The 27,503-nt window shown below is 38.7% G+C and overlaps 1 protein-coding gene across 3 annotated transcripts in view; it reads right to left on the bottom strand.

Moving 5' to 3' along the window:
• The window catches only part of CEP41 (centrosomal protein 41), a 52,559-nt gene that overhangs the window by 4,815 nt on the left and 20,241 nt on the right, over positions 1-27,503 (bottom strand). The window contains exons 1-7 of one of the 3 annotated variants that reach the window (XM_077857348.1): positions 26,328-26,463; positions 14,044-14,091; positions 9,311-9,372; positions 7,996-8,065; positions 2,514-2,658; positions 594-745; positions 115-182 (exon numbers count right to left, since the gene is read on the bottom strand). In XM_077857348.1, the coding sequence (XP_077713474.1) occupies positions 115-182; positions 594-745; positions 2,514-2,658; positions 7,996-8,065; positions 9,311-9,372; positions 14,044-14,091; positions 26,328-26,448 (666 nt within the window). In that variant the 5' untranslated portion in view covers positions 26,449-26,463. Of the gene's footprint in view, positions 1-114; positions 183-593; positions 746-2,513; positions 2,659-7,995; positions 8,066-9,310; positions 9,373-14,043; positions 14,092-26,327; positions 26,464-27,503 lie in introns of those variants that run through there. The other 2 variants (XM_077857349.1, XM_077857350.1) reach the window with 2 other exon arrangements.

Consider the following 27,503-nt stretch of genomic DNA (forward strand, 5'->3'; position numbering starts at 1 on the left):
AATTAATAGCAAAGGTCCTTTAGAGAGGTTTTTTCCTTAGGAGCATGATTCATGATAAGTTTGACTCTTCAGGTCCTCAAACGACCCAACTCCTTAAAATGCAACAAAGGATACATATTCAAGAATGTCGTTTGAATAAGGGTTCATTGTTCTAGACAGAGTTGCAATTGGATAAGTGTAAGCTGCAAAGAGAAGAAAAAAGCTTAGGAAGTTGGTAGCTCTCAGTACAACTTGGCTCCAAATTCCTGAATGGTTTAAAGTCTAAGAGTTCAAAGAAACATAATTGCAAAATCAATGCACCATAAACCTAAATACTTTTTGGAGAGAAAAGAAACGGGATGCTATGAACAAAATATGAAGCTTCATGTCATCATTTCTGACATTTATTAGCACTGGGCCCCAGAGCCACCTGAGAATGTCGCCACCCTCTTTGAGAGCATTTCTGTAGAGCCAACTTCCAGGTTCCCACGATGCATCCGGCTAACATAAAATGTCCTTAACTGCTGACTCTGGGATGTGGCTCAAGCCTGCCTGGACTCCAGAACGGGCTCTGTTCTTGGCAGTGAGACACTAGAACGCCTTCTCTCTCTTACCTCCAATAATGTGGCACTGCTGGTAAGAATCTCTGTCTCGTACATCTAGTAGCAGGAAGGGGCAGTCGGGATAAGGTTTGTCTTTGGTGTTGGGCTCTGCTTTCTTCACTAGCCCTTTGTCTAGATCCAGTTCCCCAACACCACTGATGACGCTGCAAGTGAAAAGGAGATGAAAAGTAGATCGGCAGAAACTAGTTAGGGCTGAGTGTCTTCAAGGTCAAATGTGCTTCTTCAGAATAGCCAGAGAGTGCTCAGTGTCTTTTCAGAGGACACTTCAAAGGAAAATGTATATGGTGTCTCAGTTCTGCCTCTGAATGCTCGACTGTTGCAGGACCGTATGGATTTCTATTCTATCACATTGGACCCCAAAGAAGGGACCCACGTGTCCATCCATACTCACCTTCAGAGAATGTTAGGTCATTAACATGGCTGAGGGGCAGAAACTGTAGGACACATGCCACCTCCAGCAAAAAGGACAGCATTCAGCAAAAGAAAGAGGCCAACAGTTAATCTAATGGAATTGTAAGGCGTGTAAGAAAGCAGAGCAGAAGGGGAAAGAGTAAGGGTGACAGGACAAGAAAAATGAAGACTTCCTATATACATTATGTAACATAAAACGATGACAATGTTTTGATGTGTCTCATATACTTACACAGCTACCTATCTGTACTTTGAACCTTAATGTTTTCAATGGTTATCTGTACTTACTCCCAGTTTATAGGTTACAGTGTGGAGGTTGAAGAGGCTTTTAGATTTGGTGGCATTCATATAATGAAATGAAGGAGTGGGTGTTATGAACAAAATGGCAAATAGTGAAATATCTGGATTGGAACAGGAAGAAGATGCCTTTCCCAGGCAAATAGGAAGACATGTGTGCCAGACCACACACTGGTGGGCACCAATGGCTCCACACCCAGCACTGCAAATCCAATTCTGCATTTAAACCTGAAAGATGCCATAAAGTGCATATTTTATTGAACCAAAGGAGAAGAAAATCTACTTCCTATGAAACTGCATCTTTTTTTTTTTTTTTTAAGATTTTATTTATTTACTCATGAGAGACACACAGAGAGAGGCAGAGACACAGGCAGAGAGAGAAGCAGGCTCCATGCAGGGAGCCCAATGTGGGACTCGATCCTGGGACTCCGGGATCACGCCCTGGGCTGAAGGCAGGTGCTCAACCACTGAGCCACCCAGGTGTCCTGTGAAACTGCAACCTTAATGGAAGTCTTGTTGATCTGTGTCGCTAATTCCAATTTTAGAGTCTTTGCATCAAGTAGTTATAAAAGAAATAGTGGTACTGATGATAGCAATTCTTTCTCTGCAGACCCAGTTTCTCTGGTACAACTGTTTTGCCAGTAGAAGGGACAGTTGTGTGCCGAAAATCAGCACCATCTTATAATCAACATCTAATATCTGTGAGAAAGTTTGCATCATAGTCTATGCAGAAAGGACCAGTCACGACCAGTTTGAAAACGGACACCGAAGGCTGCTTTCATGCTCTTTTGCACCTGTGCAATATCAGAGCATGGCGTATGGCATTCTATTTTTCTTCTGATTCCAGACAGGGTAATTATAAGCTGCAGCAGACAGAAAAGGGGGCGGGAGCGGGAATCAAAAGATAGTGGTTGTAAAGCTAAGTCCTAATAGCAAACCTGCATACAGAAGGCTGAGAAGGATGGAGTTAAGGAGTGAAAATTAATGCTCTCCTATCAATGTATTCTTACCTTAACTAAGATGCTGTGAAAAGATTCAGATGGTGGCATTTATATCAAGAGAAGATAGAAGGGCTGGGGGGCAGGGTGAAAGTGTGGGACTTGACTACTGCCAGTCTGTTTTTAGAGTGATTAAATCACTGAAACTGGTATCCAGATGCATATGAAGTAAAATGCTGGGAGAACACAAATCTGATCAGCGTACCTCTGCAGGGTCGAGCGACTGGAATCTCCAGCTCCCGCACTGGTTATGAACTGCACGGGGCTTGGCAACTGCTCCCCGGGGCTCCCTTTCCCATTGGTCCTGGCACCGACTTCCCCATCCGGCTCTGAAGTAGCAGAGTCATTGTCTAAGATTTGCAAGTGGATACAGAAGTAAATTTGACCTCAGAGTTTATTCACTTTGTGCAACAGTCAGGATTATTAAATTGTCCCAGAAGTTCTAACAGATAATGCGCTCAAAATGTAGTCTGCAGACCCCAGGAGTCCCTGGGACCCTTTCAGGGGAACCCGCAAGGTCTCTTTACTGTGCTGATATCTGTACTACAAAAGTACAAAAGTGCTTTTGTACAAAAGTAAAGGTGGCTAAAACCGTGAGCGCTGCAGCAATAATCAGGGCAGAGGCACCAAGTTTTATTAGTGATCGTCATATTTTTCACCAACATGAATGCGCTCGGTTAATAAATACAGCAGTCACATTTTTAAAAGTCCCTGATGGAGCCATAATCATAATTCTATTAAATCTCATCTTTAAGTACACATCTTTTTAATATTCTGTGTGATGAAATGGGGAGTCCACATCCAGCAAATCTGCTACATACCAAGAGACCTCTTGATGTCTCAAGGGAAAGTATTAGTGTGATTATTCCTGCTTTTGCCCTGAACACCATTTTTACTTGGAAAGAAAACTGACAGAAAAATTATAGTTACTTAGACTTGTGCATGTGGCAGACATTTTCTCAAAAATGATCTAAGTGAACTGTCATTTCGAGGAAAACAACTGATGGTATCATTGTAATGATTCAATTTTGAACAAAAATCAGAATTTTGGAAACTGTGTCTGCCATCAGGAACTTGACTGCTTTCCTTGTACTTAATGACTTTTGTGATAAGATAGGTGGTTAGATTAACAAATATGATTTTTTTGATACTGGGTAATGAATGAAATTTGTCAATGTTTGGAAGATCTTCATAACTTGGTGAATCAATCTCTTCCAAGTAATTGATGAATGATGTTATAAAATCACGCATGGGTAAAAAGATTAATTCAAAGTACAAGACAGACCAGTGGGCTTAATTTAACAGAGGTATGAAACGTGCATTGATATGGTTTCAGATTCTGTTACAAGTTACCTTTAAGAAGCTACAAATTGTCAAGTTTTGGTGTAGTATCAAAGAGGTGTGTCCAAAAATTACCTGAAAGGGCTATTAAAAGATTATCCCTTTTTCAACTACAGGTCTGTGTGAGGCCAGATTTTCTTCATGTACTTCAACCCAAAGAGCATATTGCAACAGATTGATTGCAGAAGCCATGAGAATCAGCTGTCTGCTATTAAATCAGACACCAAGATTTACAAAACAATATAAAACAATGCCATGCTTGGTAAAAAATTTTTTTGTTTTCGAAATACAGCTATTTCGCATAAAAGTGTTATTTATGTTTGCAAAGGATTTAGTATAAATAAAATAGTAAATAAATGTTTTTAAGTTCTCAGCTAAAAATTTTAATACCCTAAGTATTAATAGATATATAATGCACATAACCCAAAATTCTTTGAGGTGCTCAATAATTTTTAGGAGTGTGGAGGGAGACTGTACCAAAAAATTTTGAGAATTTGCTGTTCTAACTGGTACCGTAAGAGAAGAAATAGAAATAAAAGACCTAGTTATTAAAGAGGATACTAACATTTATTTTGCATATGATATACCTAGAAACTTCAGGAGAATCCTATAAGAATAAAGGAAATAAGTATGTGGTTAGATAAAAAAAGAAATACTAACAGGCAAACTACTTTTCCTGTACGCCAATTAGAAAGGAACATGATGAGCATCTCATCTAAGTAACAACTGCAAATATATAAGATATGCTCTCCTCAAAAATAAGCCTATTAAGAAATGTAAAGGACCTGTAAAAATTTAAGTCCTTTATAAGTCTTATAAAAATTTTTACCTAAGAGATATTAAAGAAAACTCAAATGAAGACAGTGATATATCTTCACATTCCTGACTCGGTGATTAAAAGTGAAAGGATATTAATCCTTTCCAAACTTCATTTTTAGCCTTAATACAACCCCAATGGGATTTTTGAAAAGTTTAAAAGGATTTTAAAGATGAGAAGAAAAAAAAAACTTTTTATACACACACACACACACACACACACACACACACACACGTGGGTAATTTGGAGAATATGCCTTAGTGAATAGTAACATATATTGCAAAGATAAATGATCAAAAACAATGCTGGGCCATAAACCAGAACAATGGAATATAAAAGACAACACAGAAACAAATCCCAGAATATATATATAAAAAGCTAATACATATATTAAAGGTAACATCATAAACCAGTGGGTAAAGGGAGAGTGACTGAATAAATAAATGGTGGTGGGATAATGTGCCAACTATCTAGATTTGAAAAATCAAATTTATAAAACCCCTTCACATCATATACCAAAACATTAATAAGTAGATTGATGGGGGGGGGAGGGGGAACAACAACAACAACAACAAAACCACCAAGCAAACTAATAAAAGAAAATATAGGTGAATAATTTATCTTATTTTGGATTTGATGGGTCTAAGGCAATAAAGGAGAACACAACAGGAAAGGCTAATAGATTTAATCATGTAAAAATGCAAACCTCGTGTATGTCAGAAACCAACCCAAAGAAAATTAAAAGGTGAGTAACAGATTAGGAAAAATCTCTATGACCTAGATGCATGAGAAAAGGTTAATATACTTAATTTAGAAAGAGGTTTTTTTAATTAACTAGTGCTTTAATTGAAAAAAGATCATATGCACAGTAAAAATGCAAAGATAAAAACATTAATATGGAAACCACTGCAGACCCGTAGGCCCTTAGGCCTCCCCTCCCAAGGGAACTACCTTCACTTATTTCTGTCTCCTTCCAGAAATAAAACAACTATGGACTTTTGCATACAGTTTATTTCCTTCCCTTTTTACATATCAGGAGAATGCCATTCATACTGCTCCGTTTTTTTGTTTTGTTGTTGTTTTATTTTTACTTAATGATAAAGCTTGAAAACTGTTCCAAATCATTAAGTAAAGCTTTTTCTCATTTACTTTCAAGGCTGTACTGGCTTCCACTGTTTAAGGATATCCTAATACACAGAACTTTTATAAATCAGTAAAGATGAACGTTCCATAAGAAAAAAATGGGGAAGGACATGTAAGGTTCTCAGAAGAAAAAATAAGTATGACCAATAAACACACACATACACATAGCCCAATTTCACAATCAGAGAGATTCAAAAGAAAATTATTAGATACCACTTTTCATCTATCAAATTGGCAAACACTTGCAAAAATGACAATTATTCAGCATTGGCTAGGATGGGGAGAAACAGGTCCTCTCATTTATTCTCTGGAAATGCAAACAGGAAGAACCAATCTGGAGATAATGTGGAATCAGCATCGAGCATCTTAAAATGGTTCCACCCTTCGACCATCTGCAGCAATTTATCTTCAGGGAATAATCAGAAGCACAGAAACGTGTATGTATTTACATTACAGCATTGTTTTATAGACGTGAAAAATTTAAAAAGCTGTAATGTCCAATAGGAGAATAATTAAATTATGGTATATCCAAAGGACAGGCATTATATGACAACACAACCTTCACAATTCAGCTTGTGAAGTCCATTTAATGATATGGGATAGTTTGCATGATAAAATGTTAATTTGAAACAGCACAATTCAAAAGCATACACAAAGAGTATGAATTTGGGGGAACACAGAGCAAAATGTTAACAGGGATTATTATTATAATTTTCTTCTTTATATATTTTTTGCAGTTTTCTAATTTTCTAGAGATACACTTTTAAGTCAGGAAAAAACAATACACATTACAAAAGGAGATTTTTTTATTCCTTCAAAAATAGCCACTATGCATACAATCTGTTCCACAGGCATTCCTGAGTGAGTTATTATTCTGTGTAGAGCACTAGAAAAACACTAATATTACTCACACATTATGGTGTCCTACTTTACAAGAGCCTATTTTGCTGTGCAAATTCATCTCAGAAGAGAAAATTGCATGTGCCCATATGTTCTGGTGCTGCAATTGCAATGAATTAAAGGACCAAATCCAGGTACTTATATAACCAGGTTAAAATTGGGAGTAGTTCTATGAGGAGACTCAATTATCTCTGTTACAAAGAGCCCTTACTTCTCTGCTGTGTGAGAGGCATCTGTCAAAGATAAATTCCTGTCTTTGTCAGATGCTCTTTATCCTCCCTAACAAAAACAAGCCCAGGGAAATGACAGCTAAGTCGCACAAAACCAGGGTTTGGACTTCCTGAGAAACTTGTCTCGAAATCAGAAGTCAAATTCCTGGCCTATATCAACCTTCACAAAACACATGTCCCTTCAGTAAAGAGCCACGCATTGATGGCTGAGTACCTCAGGATAAAATAAAGACCTTAACTCTGTGAATTCTTTTCACGACAGTACTAAGAGATTTTTTTGGCTCAATGTTTCAGGAAGGAAAGCTGGAGCTAGAAGCCTACCTTCCTAGCTCCATCTCCATCCCAGCACCCAGGCCTCCCCTAGATGGCCCACCAGGCTGGGTGACGTATTCCCCAAACTCACTTGGACCTTTACATTCTCTCCCAGATGCCTTTGCTCAGGTTGCAAGAACCTCACCCTTAACCTGCACCTGTAGAGATTCTACCCTCTTTTATGCCCCAGTATAAAAGCTTTAAGAAAGCCTACCTCAGTTTTCTGCCTGGAAAGTACCTTTCCAGCCTCAGAACTCCTACAGTAAATACTCTGGTGGTTACTGGGCACCCGTAGATCTATATCCTGCGCCATTCCTTACTGGCTGTATCACCTTGGGCAAGTAATTTAACCTCTGAGGCTTGGGCTTCTCATCTCTAAGGTGTACTTTTCTTCTAGAGTTTTTCATAAGATTAAGAAAACTCGAGGGAAGTGTTTAGCATATACATTTGACAAAAGATAGCTTCTTTCCAGTCCTCCATTATGAATTTCTGACACGTTTGTGATTTTTGTGCTTCTGTTATCATTTTCCTCAGTCAACACACATGTGTGTGCACGAGTGCACACGGGGCTACCAATTCTGTGTAAGCAGAGCTGTGCATTATTCATTCACCTTTGTAGTCTCTTAGTACTACATGCTATGACCTGTGTGTATATCCAAGGCACTAAAAATATTTGTTGGAAAAGAAGTAATTAGTATATTAAACACATCAAAAACATTTAAAACTACAAATGTTAGAGCCAGAAAACCAGATGGCTTTTGAAAAAGAAATAAGAATTAACAATTAAAGCACCAGATAGCATTTCTCAGAGAGTAGCCATCTAATTACAAATAGATCCATCAAAGTCCCAATTCCCTGTGAACACAACAGCAAAGACAGACAGGGTGAGTACTTCAGTCAAATGGTCAATCGCTTATTTGCCCCACATCCTCAATTCTCATTACCTTCTAGCCTTTGAATCTCTTCAGCTGTCACTTCCAGTGTTTGATCAGATAGGGAAGCAACTTGGATGACCTGATAGAAGAAAGAATGAAATGTGTAGATGGCGTGTATGTTTGTTTGTCTTTAAACAGAGGCAATTCTGTCTTTTATAAAAGACGAGGAAACATCAAACATCAAAGATCTCTTGGTTTAAAGAACTGTCAGCGTCCTCCACTGGAGACTAAATCTCAGGCCTCCTTACTTTGGGAGTGTTAATTATGCTGCAGATGATGGTTTAAAAAAAAAATTCATTTAAAACATCACATGATAAACTTAAAAGACCAAAAGGATAATTTAGGACAATAAAAGTGAATGACAATCACCTATATTTCAGTCTCAACATAATATGCAAAACTTACAATGACAGAATTGACTCAACAATTCCACGTGCAATGAAAAAATAAATGTAATTATGAATATATTTATCACAATGCTGTATACCTACACACAGTGTTTAAATAAGTACTTTTCACTGTTCATTTCCTAAGATCCAAGATCCACCTTGAGGTACATCAATGAAACTCATGTTTGAGGGCCAGAGAGATACTTCTTCTGTAATTTTCAAATGAAAGAAGAAAGTGACTTTCCCAAAGTAAGAAAATGGCCTATGGCAGAAAAGAGCTCAGCTGTGGAAGAGCAATCACCTGGTTTCATGGAGAAACATGGCCAAATAATCCAGACACCAGAATTCTAGATTCTAAATATCAAATTAAAGCATGCAAGGAAAAATTAAACAAGTGTGATGATTTAAAGGTAGAATGTAAAAAAAAAAAAAAAAAAAAAAAAAGGTAGAATGTACATTTTACTTTATAAAACCAGGTTCCCTGTGGGGAGCCTAATGTGGGACTCATCCCAGGACCCCGGGATCATGATCTGAGCCAAAGGCAGATACTCAGTTACTGAGCCACCCAGACACTCACTTTATAAAGTTCTTATCAAAGAAGACTGTTCTTGGGACGCCTGGGTGGCTTAGCGGTTTAGCTCCAGCCTTCAGCCCAGGGCGTGATCCTGGAGTCCCGGATCAAGTCCCCATATCGGGCTCCCCACAGGGAGTCTGCTTCTCCCTCTGCTATGTCTCTGCCTCTCTCTGTGTGTGTGTCTCTCATGAATAAATAAATAAAATCTTAAAAAAAAAAAAAAAAAAGAAGACGACTGTTCATATTACCCTTGAATGAGCACACACACCATACATCAGTCCTCCTACAGGTGAAATGTGAAAATTCCGAAGAAACCCATCCGCAAACATTACCTTGCCTGGAATTTAGAAATATAACTTACCAGCTGGGCAAAGGTTGTAACTTTTAGTCTCTTGAAGAGCTCATCCTTTCTGTATCTATAATCTGAAATGCAAGATGGGACAAATAATTCTCTAGGAATGTTTTTCTGTCTTAGAGTACTCATTCTTTCCAGTCCTCAAGTTAGATGGTGTCATTTCCAATGATGTATATGCTTTTATCTATACTATCTCCTATTTGATCGTCATAATATCCTCAAAATTAAGTGTGCCAGGCATTCTAAACATCTCTTCATTCCTTCCCCCCCCCCCCCCTTTGCTTTGGCTGGTGGGAAGCCTAAAGCTGAATTTACAAGCTGTCCTTTTCTGACTAGTGACTTTATCCCTTGCATTTATTTTAATGACTTCACTCCCCGCATTTATTCTATCCAGTCACCATTTTTCCCTTTTACTCTGCTGTCTTTCTTTTGCCCACCTTTGTGCTGCATGCATTTTTTGTAAGCCACTTCAAATCCTTTTCAGAACAGAGCAGGGAATAAACATCCGCGTTTTGCAAATGAGGACAGAGACCCAGAGAAACTCAGTTGCCCCAGGTCAAACAGCTGGTAAGACATTCACACCCTATTATTCTAACTCTGCCCTGTAGGGAGAACGGTTCTGTTCCTGAGGTTACAAATTATGCTGGAGACACACAGGACAACCCCCGCCCCGGGGGTACCATGCTGGGCACAAAACTTAGCCTGGTCCTGATAATCTTTTCTATCACTTTCTCGGCAACTCCACTTTGGTTAAAAATCCACCCAGTGTTGCAAAATGAAAGAGTTCCCGAGATTTATTGTGCGGCAGTGTCACACTTAAAAATGGTGAAGATGGGATGCCTGGGTGACTCAGCGGGTTAGCGCCGCCTTCAGCCCAGGGTGTGATCCTGGGGACCCGGATCGGGCTCCCTGCATGGAGCCTGCTTCTCCCTCTGCCCGTGTCTCTGCCTCTCTCTCTCTCTCTCTCTCTGTCTCTCATGAATAAATAAACAAAATCTTTTTTAAAAAATGGTGAAGATGGTAAATTTTATGGTTTTTTTAAATTTTTTTTTAAATTTATTTATGATTGGCACACAGTGAGAGAGAGAGAGGCAGAGACACAGGCAGAGGGAGAAGCAAGCTCTATGCACTGGGAGCCCGACCTGGGATTCGATCCCGGGTCTCCAGGATCGTGCCCTGGGCCAAAGGCAGGCGCCAAACTGCCGCGCCACCCAGGGATCCCCCTATGTTTTTTTTTTTAACCACAATTTAAAAAATTTTTTTGAAACATCAATACTTATTCAGCTCTATCTTGAGCTGGCGGTCCCGAGAAATACTCAAATGTCAGTACTTCTGTGCCTGTTTGTGTCAACAGCTCTTCATATCACATGAATGGTCTTTTAAAATTCAGCCAATCTCACTTGACCTCATATCTGTCCCACGGAGGCATGCTAAAAGTTAGCTTCCTTAAAATTTCCTGAAGGTGATTGCCAATTCTAAAGAGTTTTCAGCATCGAACTCCCACCCACCCTTACGCTTCATTTCCCTTCAACATTTTTTATATTGGCGCCCATAACTCCTTAAGTACTTCCTCATTATTTCCGAATTACTAAAGGTTAGGTGGATAATTACTATGGCCTTCACAGCATAGAAGTCACATAAACCAAGACTCCTAGCAACAAAGGAAGGGATTAAAGGTATTTAAAATTAGTTACCTGGTGTTACTAATCATTTCCATGAATTTTCTTTGGAGGATAACGTTAGCTTGGTTGACCAACACCTTACCACTCAGTCAGTAAAGTCAGTACTTTAAAAACTAGACTTTTGTCAATCTGGCAAGTCTCTTTGTTACAATGAATTCAAGCTTCTCTGTTTACAGACATCTCCGAGAGAGCAACGTGGCTAATAACTTACCATTACTTCTAGAAAATTCTCAGAATAGCTTCTTCTGCATAAAACAAAGTAACAAACCTAGATGCAAAGGAGTTTCTAAGACCTGCCAGGATGCCAACCCAGGAGGCTGACCAGAAGCTTTCAAAAGTGTAGCAGAATAACTACCACCTCCTTTCAGGAGCCACCAATCTTCCCACCTAAGTCATTTATGTAAATCACAATGGCAATAAATGAGCCCATAAAGAGAGTCAACAGCTTTCAAGTAATTTGCACTGTGGCCTTTATCCACTGATATTCTTTTGGTATAGTTACAGAGTTTGAAGTACTTCTCCACTTCTTCATATTCCCATTACAAAATGTACACGTTCAAATCCCCTTTGACTAAGCAGAAATGATCTCAAATGAAAAAACAGGCTCTACTATATTCTAGTGATTGGCATTTCCAGGATCGTTTCTTAGGCACTAGACATCCCACCGCACATTTGAGCCTGAACTCTACATACCTGGTTCTTGTTTAGAAGGACAGCCATCATTAGGACTTTCTGACATTATTACTCAGAGATAAAAGATCAAACTAGACGTTTTCCTAGTAAGTTTTAAATTTTATAAAAAAGGAGGACTTGGAAAGCTCTGGCAGTCTGTCCTTGCAAGGGCGAAAAGAGCTTTAAGAATGGAGCTTCTGCTCCTGTCGCTTCTCCCAAACTCCGGGATGGAGACAAAAAATCCTAGTTTCAGATATGTTATCAAGGTTTGCTTCTCCGGTGAGTCTGGAGTCTCAGTCTGGCTCTCTCGAGTTACTGAAAGGACAGAGACCTAACTATCTAGGATGCTTCACACTGGGTCCAGCGAGTGTCATCTAACCACCAGAAGCCAAGAATAGGCTTTGTGAGCAGTCAATAGACACAGAGTGTCCATTTTCCCGAGACAGAGTAGAAAGAATATTCGGATTACAGAGGAATGCTGCGTTTTCAGGGTTCTGTTAAAACATGCTGTTAGCAAAGGGAAGTTAGGCTCACAGTGGAAGACAAATCAAAGGAAGTAACAGAACAAGGTTTGTGATTTCACAGAAAGACATGGCATCTAAGGTAACCCGAGAAAAATGACGGGTGTAGGGTGACATGAAACAAGGCAATATTCTCCTCCCTTTTGACCTGAAAGAACATCTACAATAGAAAGTGGGCAAAAAGAAGGAAATATCTTCCAAAATGTAGATCTCAAACCCGAATCTGAAGTAATTCTAGTCAGGGAATCAGCACAAAGTGTGTGAAACAAGGTGATAGAAGAGCCTCCTGTTTTGCTAAAAGGAAGTCCAAAAAATAAAAAAATAAAAATAAATAAATAAAAGGAAGTCCAAAGCATCTAAAGAGGGAAGCAAACATTTTCAAGGACTCTATTCTAGAGGTATTTGGTGACGGTGGTTGGGGGGGGCAAGGGGAGAGAGGGTGGTAGAAACAAGCTCCATTTGAAGTTTAGATATCAGAGAAACCACATTGTGCTTTTAAGAAATGTTTTAAACAGGGTTCAGCAACCTGGGTGGAATGGGACATTTTTAGGGGACAAATTTTGGTGTGGACATGTGAGCTTACAGTAAGTTACGAATGGATAGGAGGCAACAGAGATGGCAAACCCAAACAGAAGCAAGCCAGCTGAATTTTACCTGCTGTGGATGAATTAAGGACGACAACTGTGAAGCATGGGTGAGTTGATGAGATTTTTTTTTCAAATAGTTTAAAATGGCCAATATATACTTAAAATATATATACTCAACGTAATGTAAAACATAATAAAAGTATAAAATCTAATATATCAGATTGAAAAAGAAAAAGATAGCATGACATTACACATGAAAAAACAAATGTCTATTACATGAGCCCTTATAGCTGAACATGACAACTTAACACAGCATAAAGCTGCTCCTGAGTTCCACACTACTGGTGGGGTTTCTCAATGCCGCAGCAATTCAAGAGAGGCAGAAACATTATCATTTAAATTAAAAGGCCTGTGTTATAAAAACAGAAGTTCTGATGAATTCTGGGTTTATGATATTCTCTTGCCAAAAGATGTAGATTACCAGAGTGAAGTCCTGAATTGTGAACCACCAGAGTGCCTCTCTACTACCATTAGCTAACTACTCCCCTGGCACCAGATTCTTCTACTGAGGATATGAACAAATCCATTTTAGGAAAGGGATGTTTCTACTTCTTTAGTTCTGGCATTGGTGTGTATACTATACATCCATTTTGGACACAGGTTGAAAAATTATGATTTTGTGCAAAGGCAATGCATTCGGTGACTAGTAGCATATCTTTGAAGATTAGTTTGTAAAAAGGATGTGCATGAAATATGATTTTTAATCAAAGGAAAGCAGACTGCAATGGATTTGGAAGGCATAGCACCACTTTAATAATAAGCTCGTTTTCTCTCCTCGATGTCTTTCATGAATACTGAACTAATTCATACGCAAAAGGATGTTATGAAAGAGGAGATGATATTATTCCTATCTTGGGCGTAGAGAAAACGAAGAAGATGGGAAAGATCATGACCTTGGAAAAAGGCTGTGGAGACTGCAATACAATGAAACCAGAAGCCTGGCCGCTTGCTGCCTAACGAGAGAGCTCTTTCTACATTCCAACACTAACACCTCCTGTGGGATCAGTTGGGCAGAACTCGGCCCTCAGGCAACAAGCTCGGCAGCTGGCTGGGATGGTACACGGTATTTCCCACATCCTCCCAGGCACCTGCCGGGCTCGCCCACCTCCCATCTTCTCTGTGCACGTGGCAGCTGTAGGATGGGGTTAAGGTTGTTAATGACCAACTTCTAGAACTTCAGGGCCCCATTATCCCAAACGATCACTAGTGTTACTCACTTTTTTTGATCTCTTCTAGCTTCTCAGTGTATTTAGTTATACTGCTACCTAAAAAGAGAATAAGATAGGTTTTTAATGGAAGAAAAAGAGTGAACAGTGTAAAAACAGAATGGAGTACAAGTATTCCCTAAGTCTTCCTATCCTGTTCTTACAGAATTAATAGTAGGCAAATGGGCCACATATCATTAACAGTCTTTTGGGTTATACAGCATCATTAAAGGATGAGGAATCAAGGAGAAGGTATTGGCCCAAGGTATTGAAAGGGTACACACCCAATAAACACTAGGAAGTCCCAGGCAGTATAGATGATCACTGTGTGTGTGTGTATATGTATATATATATATACACTATATGCCTGCTATATATATATATATATATATATATATATATATATATATATATATACACACACACACACACACACACACAAATATATGTTTTTTTTCTTATTTTCCTTTTTGAGTCAAGGCTTTCCTCCTTTCATTCCTCCATAATCTTTCCACAGAGATGTACTGTGAAGAAAGAAGCAATGATCTTTGAATGTCTAAAATGTGCTGCTGTGGCTACCCAAGCAAGCCCTCACTCTCTTAGTCTTTGTGGTTTCTTTCACTTTCCTGAACTGTCTTCAACTATTCATGCTGATGTTGCAGCCTGAACTAGACCACACAGTCTGTATGCTAGTATTCACCATGGATTTGATCTGCTAAGAAATAACAGCAGATTCCCACCATTGTAGAGAGCCACTGAGCCCTCGTGTTCCCCAGCCTGGTTCTACAATACCAGGCGCTAGCCAAGGTGGTTTGGAGAGTTTCCATACACTAAAACTGGGCCAGGATCATTTTGGTTTCCGAATGAACTAAGGTCTAGTTCCCAAGCCAGGGGCTATTATTTTTTACTGGGCATGCTTCAATTTGATTCAACACAGCAAGCTCTGCCTGGCATTTGAAAGATACAGCAAAAAAGGGAAAACTTTCAAAGTTTCTTGTTTCTAAAATTGTGCTCCTAACTTTTAAGCCTTGAGAGGAGCTAGTCAGATTCAGTCCCAACTTCAGATAAAAGAAATGCTTCCAATTAATGCCATGAACTGATGTTTTTAAAGACTCTCCTGAGCTTCTCTTCATGTTTTAGGTCAGAAGTAGAGAAAATTCTTGTTCTGAAACCCAAAATACATTTTCAAAAAAACAACTTATATCACATTATTAAGTCTGTATTTAAGAATTCATCAGGGAATAATATTCTGAGTTTAAAAAAATCAGTCCATGCCCCATCTGAAGACACACACTTTCTGGATCAGGAGGAGACAGCAGGATGCAGTGTCGCCCAAGAGCCAGACTGTGCCCTTCCAAAAGCTCAGAGACATGATGGCAGTCAGGGCTGCTGGAAGGCCTGAGCCTTGTCCAGAGAGACAATGAAAATGCCTATGAGGTCCTAATAGCACCAAAGACCAAGAAGAATCAAATGTGATCTTTTCTAGATTCTTTAGGCTTGGATTGACCTGAGGTGACCAGATGGATCTCTGGAGTGGGAACCACGAATTCTTCCTCAAGGCCCATCTCTCTCCCCTGCCACTTTGACCTTAGGGAGAAACCCACTGGTCAGTACAAGGGAGTAAGACGGGCACATGGTGTGCTCTTCGGTGTCCCACCATCTGATTCTTAAGCTATTTTACACAATAGCTTTCAGTTACGTGTTCCTGAGTCCCCTACATTTTCCTGTTGATTTGGCAGTTAGCATCTTTTTGGCCTGGCTGGCTTCAGGCAGTCTCTTCGGAAGGCTGAGGCACAAAAAGGATCACTGGCTTGTTCAGTGACACAGCAAATTAGTAACTAAGCCGAGATGAATATTCTCAACCTTTTGGTTTATAATATGGCTCTCACACGAACATACTGCTTCTCTAGTTGTGCTGTTTTAAAAACACCATTTCACTGTGAGGTAAATATGTAGGAAGTGTTACTTCCCTAATAGTAGCAGGTGGGACCCATTTTATGCTCTAAGTTTCCCCGAGGCATACCACACATGGAAAACAATAGCCAGCCTTATTAGATGGTCTTTATTACAAAAACATTGCACTTCCAATCTACAGTGGTTTCTATTAACAAAACATCTGAGGTCCACTTCTTAATCGATTATCAACATTTTCCGAGTATTTACACAGCACTTCATCTTTGTACCCAGGGGGCCTCACAACAACCCCCGTGAGGTAGGCCATCACTCTTACTGTTGGTTTCTCCCACTAAAGGAGAAAGGCAGGCAAGCACAGTCTTTTGCAGGGGTATATGAATATTTGGTAAAATTAAGAACAAATCTGAGAGGGCAACCAGTAGGAAAGTCTTTTCATCATAGACATTCATTCTATCAAAGTAGGGAGGGAAAAAGAGAAAATGGAGGATTTCTGCATTGTTTCAGCTGGAGGAATCACTAGGATGGCTAATTGACACAAAAGATCCTTGAGAATGATTTTGGAAAGTATGAAATGTAGTATTTTACTCCACTTCATAGACTGCTTATATCTTAACTAAGCAGCTTATCTTACTGGATCTAATTGCATCTCAAAATAGGCTTTTGACTACCTTTTAAAAAGACTAGAAATGAATCAATTCTATAATAGGCTTATTTATAAATGCAGCTTTGTTTCATACAAAAGGAGCCTAAAAGACTATCAGCAAGTCAGTTTTTTTTAACTGAAATTACACATTACTGCCAGATAAATTTTCCTAGACAAGGCTTTGATTAAAAAAAAGTCAGTGGCTCCCCATTGCTTCCTGACTGAAGTTTAAACTCCTTGCTCTAGAGCTGAAGGCGCCAACATCTTACCTGCCTCTTCAATCTTGCCTTAATTACTAAACTTGACAAACTCTCTGTTAGTTTTCTGTTCTCTAACATGTCATCTTGTCCATGTAATCATAATAGCTCACCCAGCTGGAAGTGACCTTTCCCTTGTCTGAACTTCTACAGTACTCAGCTCACCACTCACAAGACATTTATCATTGTACTGCCTTATTTGTGTGCATGTCTTATATCTACCTTCTCATACTGAAAGCCAAAGACTATTCACACAAACACACAGAGAATCTTTCTCTCTTCTACTGTCTAGCATATAAAATACTTGGAATTACTTGCTAAGTGAAATATACTATGAAAACCTATCTGAAGAATCCTTATAATGGTTTATTTTATAACAGAAATAATCACACCTTGATTTGGCTTGAGTTTTTGTACACCTGATCTTCTTTAAGCTATGTACAACTTGATTTATTACAGTACATGTACTACCTATGTGACATCTACATTATTTCAAGATTCAGGTAACCTCAAAATGTCTAAGGTGGTATTTAGCTTCTACTTAGTTTATAATTTAAGTTGCAGCAAGATATGTGTGTATATACATACATACATATATGTATGTGTGTGTGTGTGTGTGTATGTTTTGCAATAGAATCAAGAGAAAGAGACAATCCAACTCTGCCAATAGTGCTATGCAAGACAGAGCACAATCAATACACTGAGTGACTCATTCATTAGATTTTTTTTCCTTGGTTTTTCTATAATTTAATAACATTATTTGCACTGAGCCAGTAAGGCAAGCAAGTGATTTTGAGCAGCAGTAATCTAAAGTGGGCAAGATTTATAAGGCACGAACTCAGTTGCTAAGAGACAACTCCATTGCTTTATTTTTCTTCAATATTTCCCTCCTCTATGGAGAAGTTCTTTTGGCTCAGAAGGAGCAGAAAGCGTGAAAAGAGGCACAGTGGTCCTTTGTTAATTTCAATAAGTTATATGAGTGTATAGTGCTTTCTGGTTTATAAAAGGCTTTCACATACATTTCTTCCTTTGACACAAAAAACAGAATTAAATGCCAAATGAAAGTGAAGAGTACCTAGTCTGTAATGAGTTTGCATGTTTACGATCAAGGCTATTAGCATATATTCAGGAAAAGTAGAGACTAAAGAAGAAAAATGGAAACGACTAGTTTGTATGGAGACAAGCATAATGTGAATTTTTAAAAAATTAAAAATAAGGCCAGAAGAGATGCAGTAGAGAAAATCTACAGAATTTTAGAAAACTGAAGCTATTTGAAATTAGGTTGGATAGAGATTGAAATGAGAGGTTCATGCAGGCGGTGAAAGAGTGCAGGACACTGACAAAGGGAGAGCCCTGTGGTTTGGAAAGTGTCCCTTCATCAGCCTGCGGCGCTGCAGAACGGAAACCCAGAGAGGGTGCTTGAGAATACACAAGAACCCTGTGGTGGAGACTGAACAAAACGCTGTCAGAGATTTCGTCAGAAGCATAATCCATTCATGGCACAGTCGGGCAAGGCTGGGGAGCTGGTAAGAGACACCCAGGCACCTATGAAACAAAAGAAATATTTGAAGTTCAAAATAATGCTGCTATTTCTAGCCATGGCTATACATTAGTGTTTGAGTTTAGAGAAGTAGAGTCAAAAGCAAAGAAATAAAAAATAATCTTTACCCAGGAAGAAGACAGTGGTCTTTGAAGAACTCAGGAGGTGATTTGGGTGAAGACTGGAGATACCACACAATTCTTGATTTCTTGTGATTAACTCTGAATTGCTCACTGTTTGGTAAGAAAAGATTAAAGACCCATCTATTTACCCTAGAAATGAGGAATGCTCTCTCATACCTGTGCCTATTTTCACTGCTCTGACTGCAGAGCTTAAAAACATACCATAGACAGGGGCTCTTTACTCTCACTGGGGCTGTAAGGTTACTCTTGTGCTCTCTTAACCAGGATCCCTTACCCTTTGCACCTGTTGGCACATATATAAGTCGTAATATTTGAACAAAATGCTGGTGTAAATGCTGGCTGCCCCAGCCACACCCCCTCATGGTTACTCAGAGAGTTAATGGGATGTGTATAGTGGCACATAACTATCAGGCCGTGGCACATAACTATCAGGCCATGGCACATCAAGTGGAAACTCGCTGAATACACAGAGAGGTGTAAGTCACAAAAATGCATAGAAAAAAAAACCCATTAAAATAAAGTTCTCTTCTGAAATTGACTTTATATATATATTTTTATATATTTTTTAATGGGAGTTTGATTTGCCAACATATAGTATAACACCCAGTGCTCATCCCATCAAGTGCCCTCTCAGTGCCTGTCACCCAGTCACACAATCCCCCGCCCACCTCCTCTTCCACTACCCCTTGTTCATTTCCCAGAGTTAGGAGTCTCTCATGTTCTGTCTCCCTCTCTGATTTTTCCCACTCATTTTCTCTCTTTTCCCCTATAATCCTTTTCACAATTTTTTATATTCCCCTTATGAGTGAAACCATATAATGATTGTCCTTCTCCTACTGACTTACTTCACTCAGCATAATACCCTCCAGTTCTATCCGCGTCAAAGCAAATGGTGGGTATTTGTCATTTCTAATGGCTGAGTAATATTCCATTGTATATATAGACCACATCTTTTTTTTTTTTTTTTTACATCTTCTTTATTTATTCATCTGTCGAATGGGATTGTCGCTCCTTCCACAGTTTGGCTATTGTGGACATGGCTGCTATAAATATTGGGGTGCAGGTGTCTCTGCTTTTTACTGCATCTGTATCTTTGGGATAAATCCTTAGTAGTGCAATTGCTGGGTTGTAGGGTAGCTCTATTTTTAACTCTTTGAGGAACCTCCACCCAGTTTTCCAAAGTGGCTGTACCAGTTCCCATTCCCACCAACAGTGCAAGGAGGGTCCCCTTTCTCCACATCCTCTCAAACATTTGTTGTTTCCTGTCTTGTTAATTTTCTCCATTCTCACTGGTGTGAGATGGTAACTCACTGTGGTTTTGATTTGTATTTCCCTGATGGCAAGTGATGCGGAGCATATTCTCATGTGCTTGTTGGCCATGTGTATGTCTTCTTTGGTGAAATTTCTGTTCATGTCTTTGGCCCATTTCATGATTGGATTGTTTGTTTCCTGGGTGTTGATTTTAATAAGTTCTTTATAGATCTTGGAAACTAGCCCTTTATCTGATATGTCATTTACAAATATCTTCTCCCATTCTGTAGGTTGTCTTTTAGTTTTGTTGACTGTTTTTTTTTTTTTTTTTTGCTGTGCAGAAGCTTTTTATCTTGATAAGCCCAATAGTTCATTTTTGCTTCTGTTTCCCTTGCCTTCATAGAAATTGACTTTAAAATAATTTCTAAATTTGAAACCACAAAAAAATTGAACACTAGGATAAGATTTCTCTCCCACACTGACTTTATTTATTTATTTATTTATTTATTTATTTATTTATTTTTAAGATTTTACTTACTTATTTGAGAAAGAGAGAGAGAGAGCAAGCCAGGGAAAGGGAGAAGCAGGCTCCCCACTGGGCAAGGAGCCTGATGCTGGGCTTGATCCCAGGACCTTGGGACCATGACCTGAGCTGAAGGCAGCCACTTAACTGACAGAGCCACCTAGGTACCCCAGCCCACATTGACTTTAAACTATTTTGAGTTTTAAGCAATGAAGTACACTTTGGCCCTTCTAAAAGCTATTACAGAACTAGTTTGGTAGACTTCTGCTTCCAGGAAGATGATATAGATGTACTTTACTCCAACTAAGTACAACAAAAACACTGGGCAATCTACAAAATGCGAGAAAGTGTTTGCAAATCATATTTCTGATAAGGGTCTAGTATCCAGAATATGTAAAAGAACTCTTATAACACAGTAACAGGGAAAAAAAAAAAAAAAGCACAAACTGTGCCAATGATTTGAATAGATATTTCTCTAAAGGAGATACACAAATGCCAATAAGCACATAAAAAGGTGCTCAACATCATTAGTCATTAGGAAAATGCAAATCAAAACCACAATACGATACCACTTCATATCCACAAAGATGACTATAATCAAAATGATGGACAGTAACAAGCATCATCAAAGATGTGGGGAAAAAGAGCCCTCTTACATTATTGGTGAAATGCAAAGTAGTGCAGCTGCTTTGGAAAAACAGTTTGGCAGTTCCTCAAAAAATTAAACACAGAGTTACCACATACAGTCCTATGTGACTCTTAGGTATATAAGTAAGAAAATTAAAAGCATATGTTCACATAAAAATTTGTACACTCATGTTTACAGCAGCATAATGGCCAAAAGTATGAATAACCCAAATGTCCATCAACTGACAAGCAGATAAACAAAATGTGGAATATCTATACAATATAATATTATTTGGCAGTAAAAAAAAATAATGAAGTATTGATATATGTTAGAACACAGAGAGACCTTGAACCCATTATGCTAAGTGAAAGAAGCCAGACATAAAAGGTCACATATAACATGATTCCATTTATATGAAATGTTCAGAATAGGCAAACTCATAGATACAGAAAGTAGATTAGTGGTTACCAGGGACTAGAAAAAGTAAGGAATGGGAAGTGATTGCTCTTGGACATGGGCTTTCTTTTTGGGGTGACAAAATGTTCTGCAACTAGAGTGATGATGGTGTCACAACCCTGTGAATGTACTAAAAACCTCTGAACTGCTTAAAAGGTTAAAAGAGTGAATTTTATGATATATAAATTACATCTCAATTTAAGAATATATCAATTATTAAAAAGATTGGATAAAAAAAAAAACCCTGGACATTATGTATAAAATATAAAAGAAGACTGAAAGGTTGGAGAGAAGAAGGAAGACTGCGTAGGGACCTCAGGACCCAAGAAATGGCATGATAGCATGATAGTTGAGTTACTTGGGTTTTTGTTGTGTTTGTCTGTCTGTCTGTCTGTCTCTGTGTTTGCCTCTTATATCTTAGATTTGGAGCTAAAGAAGCCAGCAACCCAGAAATAGCAATGGACAGGAAAAAAACAAATTCCCCCAAAAAGTCTGCTATCTTCACCCAAGGGCTTGAAGAAAGGGCTGCCAAGCAGCCAGAAAACTGTTAAACAATTACTGCTTTACTCCAGCCAAACACCACCAACACTTATCAGCAAAAGTTGGGGTGGGAGGAGCTTAATTTCTATGCCTGCTGGGCTGTGATGAGGTGCTGTCAAGGTACCAGAAAGAGGATCAAGGAGGTGAGGCTGAGAAAGCACTCAAAGATATAAGGGCCGAAAAGTTCCAAATTTGACAAGAGACATAAACCTAGAGATGTACATAGAAGTGAATGCCAAACAGTATAAACCCAAAGAAATCCATATGAAGACACATCATAATCAAACTTCTGAAAACAAAAGAAAAAAAGAACCTTGAAAGCAGCCAGAGAAAAAACAACACCTTACCTACATGGGAAAACAGTTCAATAGACAGCAGATTTATCATCAGAAATCATGGCGGCCAGAAGAAAGTGGCACGATATTTTTCAAGTGCTTAAAGAAAGTAATTGACAACCTAGGCTCCCACATTCAGAGAAAATATCTTCAGGAATTAAAGGAAATCAAGACATTTTGCAGATGAAAGGAAACTCAGAGAGTTTGTTACCAGCAGACCTACAATAAAGAACAGCTAAAGAAAGTTCTCTAATCAGAAAGAAAAAGTAGGGGCACCTAGCTGGCTCAGTTGGTGTTGTGTATGACTCTTTTTTTTTTTTTTTTTATAATTTTTATTTATTTATTTATGATAGTCACACAGAGAGAGAGAGAGAGAGAGAGAGAGAGAGGCAGAGACACAGGCAGAGGGAGAAGCAGGCTCCATGCACCGGGAGCCCGACGTGGGATTTGATCCCGGGTCTCCAGGATCGCGCCCTAGGCCAAAGGCAGGCGCTAAACCGCTGCGCCACCCAGGGATCCCTGTGTATGACTCTTGATCTTGGAGTTGTAAGTTTGAGCCCCACATTGGGTATAGCGATTACATAAAATAAAATCTTTAAAAAAAGGTATTAGAAAAAAAAGAAGGAACAGGAAAAGAAAGAACCTTGAAATCTCAGGAAATAATACAGAAAGCAAAAATATGGGTATGTACATTTTTTCAAGTGTCTATGGAATATATACCAAGATAGATCATATCCTGAGAAGTAAAATGAACTCAATGCATTTTTAAAGCTATTTTTTTCAAAGATTTTATTAAAAAATTTTTTTTTTAAGATTTTATTCATTCATGAGAGACACAGAGAGAGAGAGGCAGAAACACAGGCAGAGGGAGAAGAAGGCTCCCCACGGGGAGCCAAAGGCAGAAACTCAACCACTGAGCCACCCAGGTGTCCCTCAAATATCTTATTTATTTAATTGAGAGAGAAGTAGAGAGAGAGTGAATGAGCATGAGCATGGGGAGGGCAGAAGGAGAGGGAGAAGCAGACTCCTTGCTGAGGGCTGAGCACCAGTTGGGGCTCGATCCCAGGACTCTGGGATCGTGACCTGAGCTGAAGGCAGATGCTTAACCAACTGAGCCACCCTGGTGCCCCCATCAATGAATTTTTTTTTTTTTTAATGGAAACATATAATGTAAAAAAAAAAAAAAAGAAAAGAAAGAAACATATAATGTGTTCTCCAACTACAATGGAAGCAAACTGGAAATCAAAATAATAGGAAAATCTCCAAACACCTGTAGACTAAACAACACACTTCTAAATAATTCACAGGTCAAAAAACACAGTCTCAAAGGAAATAAAAAGGTACCCCGAACTGAATGAAAATGAAAATACAACATATCAAAATTTGTGGGTCACAGTTAAAGCAGTGCTGAGAAATACATTTATTTATTTATTTTAAGATTTACTTATTTATTCATGAAAGACAGAAAGAGGCAGAGACATAGAGGGAGAAGCAGGCTCCATTCAGGGAGCCCAATGCGGGACTCAATCCCGGGACCCCAAGATCACATCCTGAGCTGAAGGCAGACACTCAACTGCTGAGCCACCCCAGTGGCCCAGTGCTGAGAAATTTACAGCACTAACTTATATGCATTAAAAAAGAGGAAAAGTCTTAAATCAATAAGCTAAGTTCTGACCTCAAGAACCTGGAAACAGAAGAACAAATAAAACCAAAGCAAAAGGAAGGAATAATAGAGATGAGAGCAAAAATCAAGGACATTTTATTTATATTTATTTTATTTTATTTAAAGATTTTATTTTATTTATTTATGAGAGGTGCAGAGAGAGAGAGAGAGAGAGAGAGAGGCAGAGACACAGGCAGAGGGAGAAACAGGCTCCACGCAGGGAGCCCTACGTGGAACTCAATCCTGGGTCTCCAGGGTCCCGCCCCAGGCTGAAGGCAGCGCTAAACCACTGGGCCATCGGGGCTGCCCTCAAGGACATTTTAAACAGAAAAACAAGAGAAAACTAATGACACCAAGAGCTTATTCTTTGAAAGTATCAGTAAAATGGGCAAATCTATAGCAAAAAAAAAGGGAAGAAACACAAATTAGCAGTATCAGGAATGAAACAGGGCCTAGCACTTCAGACATCAGGTTAATAAATGAAGACTACAAATAGTCCTACACACGTAAATTTGAAAACTTGGATGAAATGTACTGATTCCTCAAAAAACACAAACTACCACAACTCACTCAACAGGAAACTAATTTGAATATCCCCATAACTATGAAAAAATTGAATTCGAAATTTAAAAACTCTCAGGAAAGAAATCTTCAGGTTTAGATGGTTTTTAGAGAATTCTACCAAATGCTTAACAAAGAATTAATGCCAATTAACCAAATATAAATAACACCAGGGTTTTGTTTTGTTTTCTAGTCCATCTTTTTTCTAATGGTCATGTTATCTTCTTAAACTGAGGAATAATTTACATATAAGAATTCACCCTTTTATTTAAAAAAAAATCTTTTTTTTAAGAGAGTGAACATGAGTCCAGGATGAGGGGGGAGCGGCAGAAGGAGAGGGAGAGTCTCAAGCAGGCTCCACACCCAGCACAGAGCCCAACACAGGGCTCAATCTCACAACTCTTGAGATCATGATCTGAGCCAAAATCAAGAGTCGGACACTTCACTGACTGAGCCACCCAGGCATCCATAAAAGTCATCCTTTTAAAGTGTGCAATTCATAAAACTAATTCCAAAAAACAGAACCAGAGGAAACACTTTCCAACTTATTTTATGATGCCAGTGTTAACTCTGCTATCAAAATTAGACAAAGACAGTTCCTCCAAAATAAAATTACAAGGGACGCCTGGGTGGCTCAGCCATTGAGCATTTGCCTTCGGCTCAGGGTATGATCCCAGGATCCAGGATCAAGTCCTGCATTGGGCTCCCTGCATGGAGCCTGCTTCTCCCTCTGCCTGTGTCTCTGCCTCTTTCTCTGTCTCTCATGAATAAATAAATAAATCTTAAAAAATAAATAAAATTACAAAACAATGGGCCTCATTAATAGAGACACAAAAATCTTTCACCAAATAATAAATAGAACCGAGCAATATATAATAAGAACTACACACCGTGACTAAGTGAGGTTTAGTTCATGGATGCTGCAATAGTACAATATTTGCAAATCATGGTAATCCACTACATTAATAAGCTAAAGACAATATCATATGATTATCTCAATTGGTGCAGTAAAGCCATTTGTTAAAATTCAATAGTCATTCATGATGGAAAAGTCTCAGAAAAATAGGAATAGGTGGAATCTTCCTCGATCAGATACAGCTAATATTGTACTTAATGATGAAAGACTGAATGTTTTCCCCATAAGATCAGGAAAAAAACAAGGATGTTCACACTGGCCACTTGTATCTGACAGTTCTGGAAGTCCTAGTCAGTGCAATAAGGCAATAAAAGGAAATAAAAGACATATTTAGATCGGAAGGGAAGAAATAAAACTATTCTTTTTTTATAAATGACATCACTGTCTACCTAGAAAAGCCCAAGGAATCTGCCAAAAGCAAACAAACAAAACAAAAACAAAACCGAAAAACCAACCCAACAAACAGGCAAAGAAACTCCTCTTGTACCTAATAAGTCCTAGCAAAGTCCTAGGATTCAGGAGAAACATGCAAAAATCAGCTGTATTTCTATACATTGGCAATGAACACAATGCCACCAAAATTAAAAAGACAATACCATTGACAATTGCTCAAAAAAATGAACTACTTAGGTGTAATCTGATAAAACATGTAAAGAACACTTATGCTGAAAACCATACGGTGTTAATGAAAGAAACCAAAGAAGATCTAAACACATGGAGAGACTATAATGGTCCCCATCCCCCTTTATCCTCAGGGGATATATATTCCAAGACCCCCCATGGACACCTGCAATGATAGTACCAGACATAATACATACACTATGTTCTTCCTATACATACATACCCATGATAAAGTTTATCAATTAGGCACAGTAAGAGATTAATAACAGTAACTAATAATAAAATAGAATAATTATAATACATACTATAATAAAAGTTATGTGAAAGTGGTCTCTCTCTCTGTTTCTCAAAACATCTTATACCCTTCTTGTGATGTGAGATAATAAGATGCCTGCTGACAAGAAGTGAGGTGAATGACACAGGCATTGTGGCATAGCATGAAACTACTATGACCTTCTGAGATCCATCAGGAGGAGGAGCGTCTGCTTCGGGACTGTGGATGATGGTGGGTAACTGAAACTGGAAAGTGAAATCCCAGATGGAGGATTGGGGGAGACTACTGTCCTATAGTAATGGATTGGAAGAATCAACATAGTAAAGTGAATTTGTCCTAAGTTGATATATGGGTTTAATGCAACTCCTATCAAAACCAGAGCAATGCCTTTTTTTGTAAATGTAAATGAGATTATTCTAAAACTTTCATGGAAAAGCAAAGGAATTAGAATAGCTAAAATAATTTGTAAAGAAAAACAAAATGGGAGTAATCAGTCTAACCAAAATTTTTTTATTTTTTAATTTTTTTTTCAATTTTAATTTAATTTTATTTATTTATGATAGTCACACACACAGAGAGAGAGAGGCAGAGACATATGCAGAGGGAGAAGTAGGCTCCATATACCGGGAGCCCGACGTGGGATTCGATCCCGGGTCTCCAGGATCGCGCCCTGGGCCAAAGGCAGGCGCCAAACCGCTGCGCCACCCAGGGATCCCATCAGAATTTTTAAAAAAGATTTTATTTATTTATTCATGAGAGACACAGAAAGAGAGGTAGAGACAGGCAGAGACAGAAGCAGGATCCCTGCAGGGAGCCTGATTCGGGACTTGATCCCAAGGACTCTGGTATCCTGCCCTGAGCTGAAGGCAGATGCTCAACCACTGAGCCACCCAGGTGCCCCAGTCTAATCAATTTTAATCAAAACTGCGAAATACTGGCAGAAGGACAGATACAGATCAATGGACCAGAATAGAGAACCCAGAAATGGATCCACATAAACATGTCAAACTCGTTTTTGACAAAGGTGAACATGCAAAATTCAATGCAGGAAAGGTAGCCTTTTAACATATGGCGCTAAAGCAACTGGACATCCATACGCAAAAGGCTAATCCTGATCTAAGCTGCACATCTTATACAGAAATTACCTCAAAATGTAGTGTTGACTTAAATGTAAAATCTAAAACTATAAAACTTTTAGGAAAAAACC

This window comes from Canis aureus, chromosome 18 (genome assembly GCF_053574225.1).
Source record: "Canis aureus isolate CA01 chromosome 18, VMU_Caureus_v.1.0, whole genome shotgun sequence".
Taxonomy (NCBI): Eukaryota; Metazoa; Chordata; class Mammalia; order Carnivora; family Canidae; genus Canis; species Canis aureus.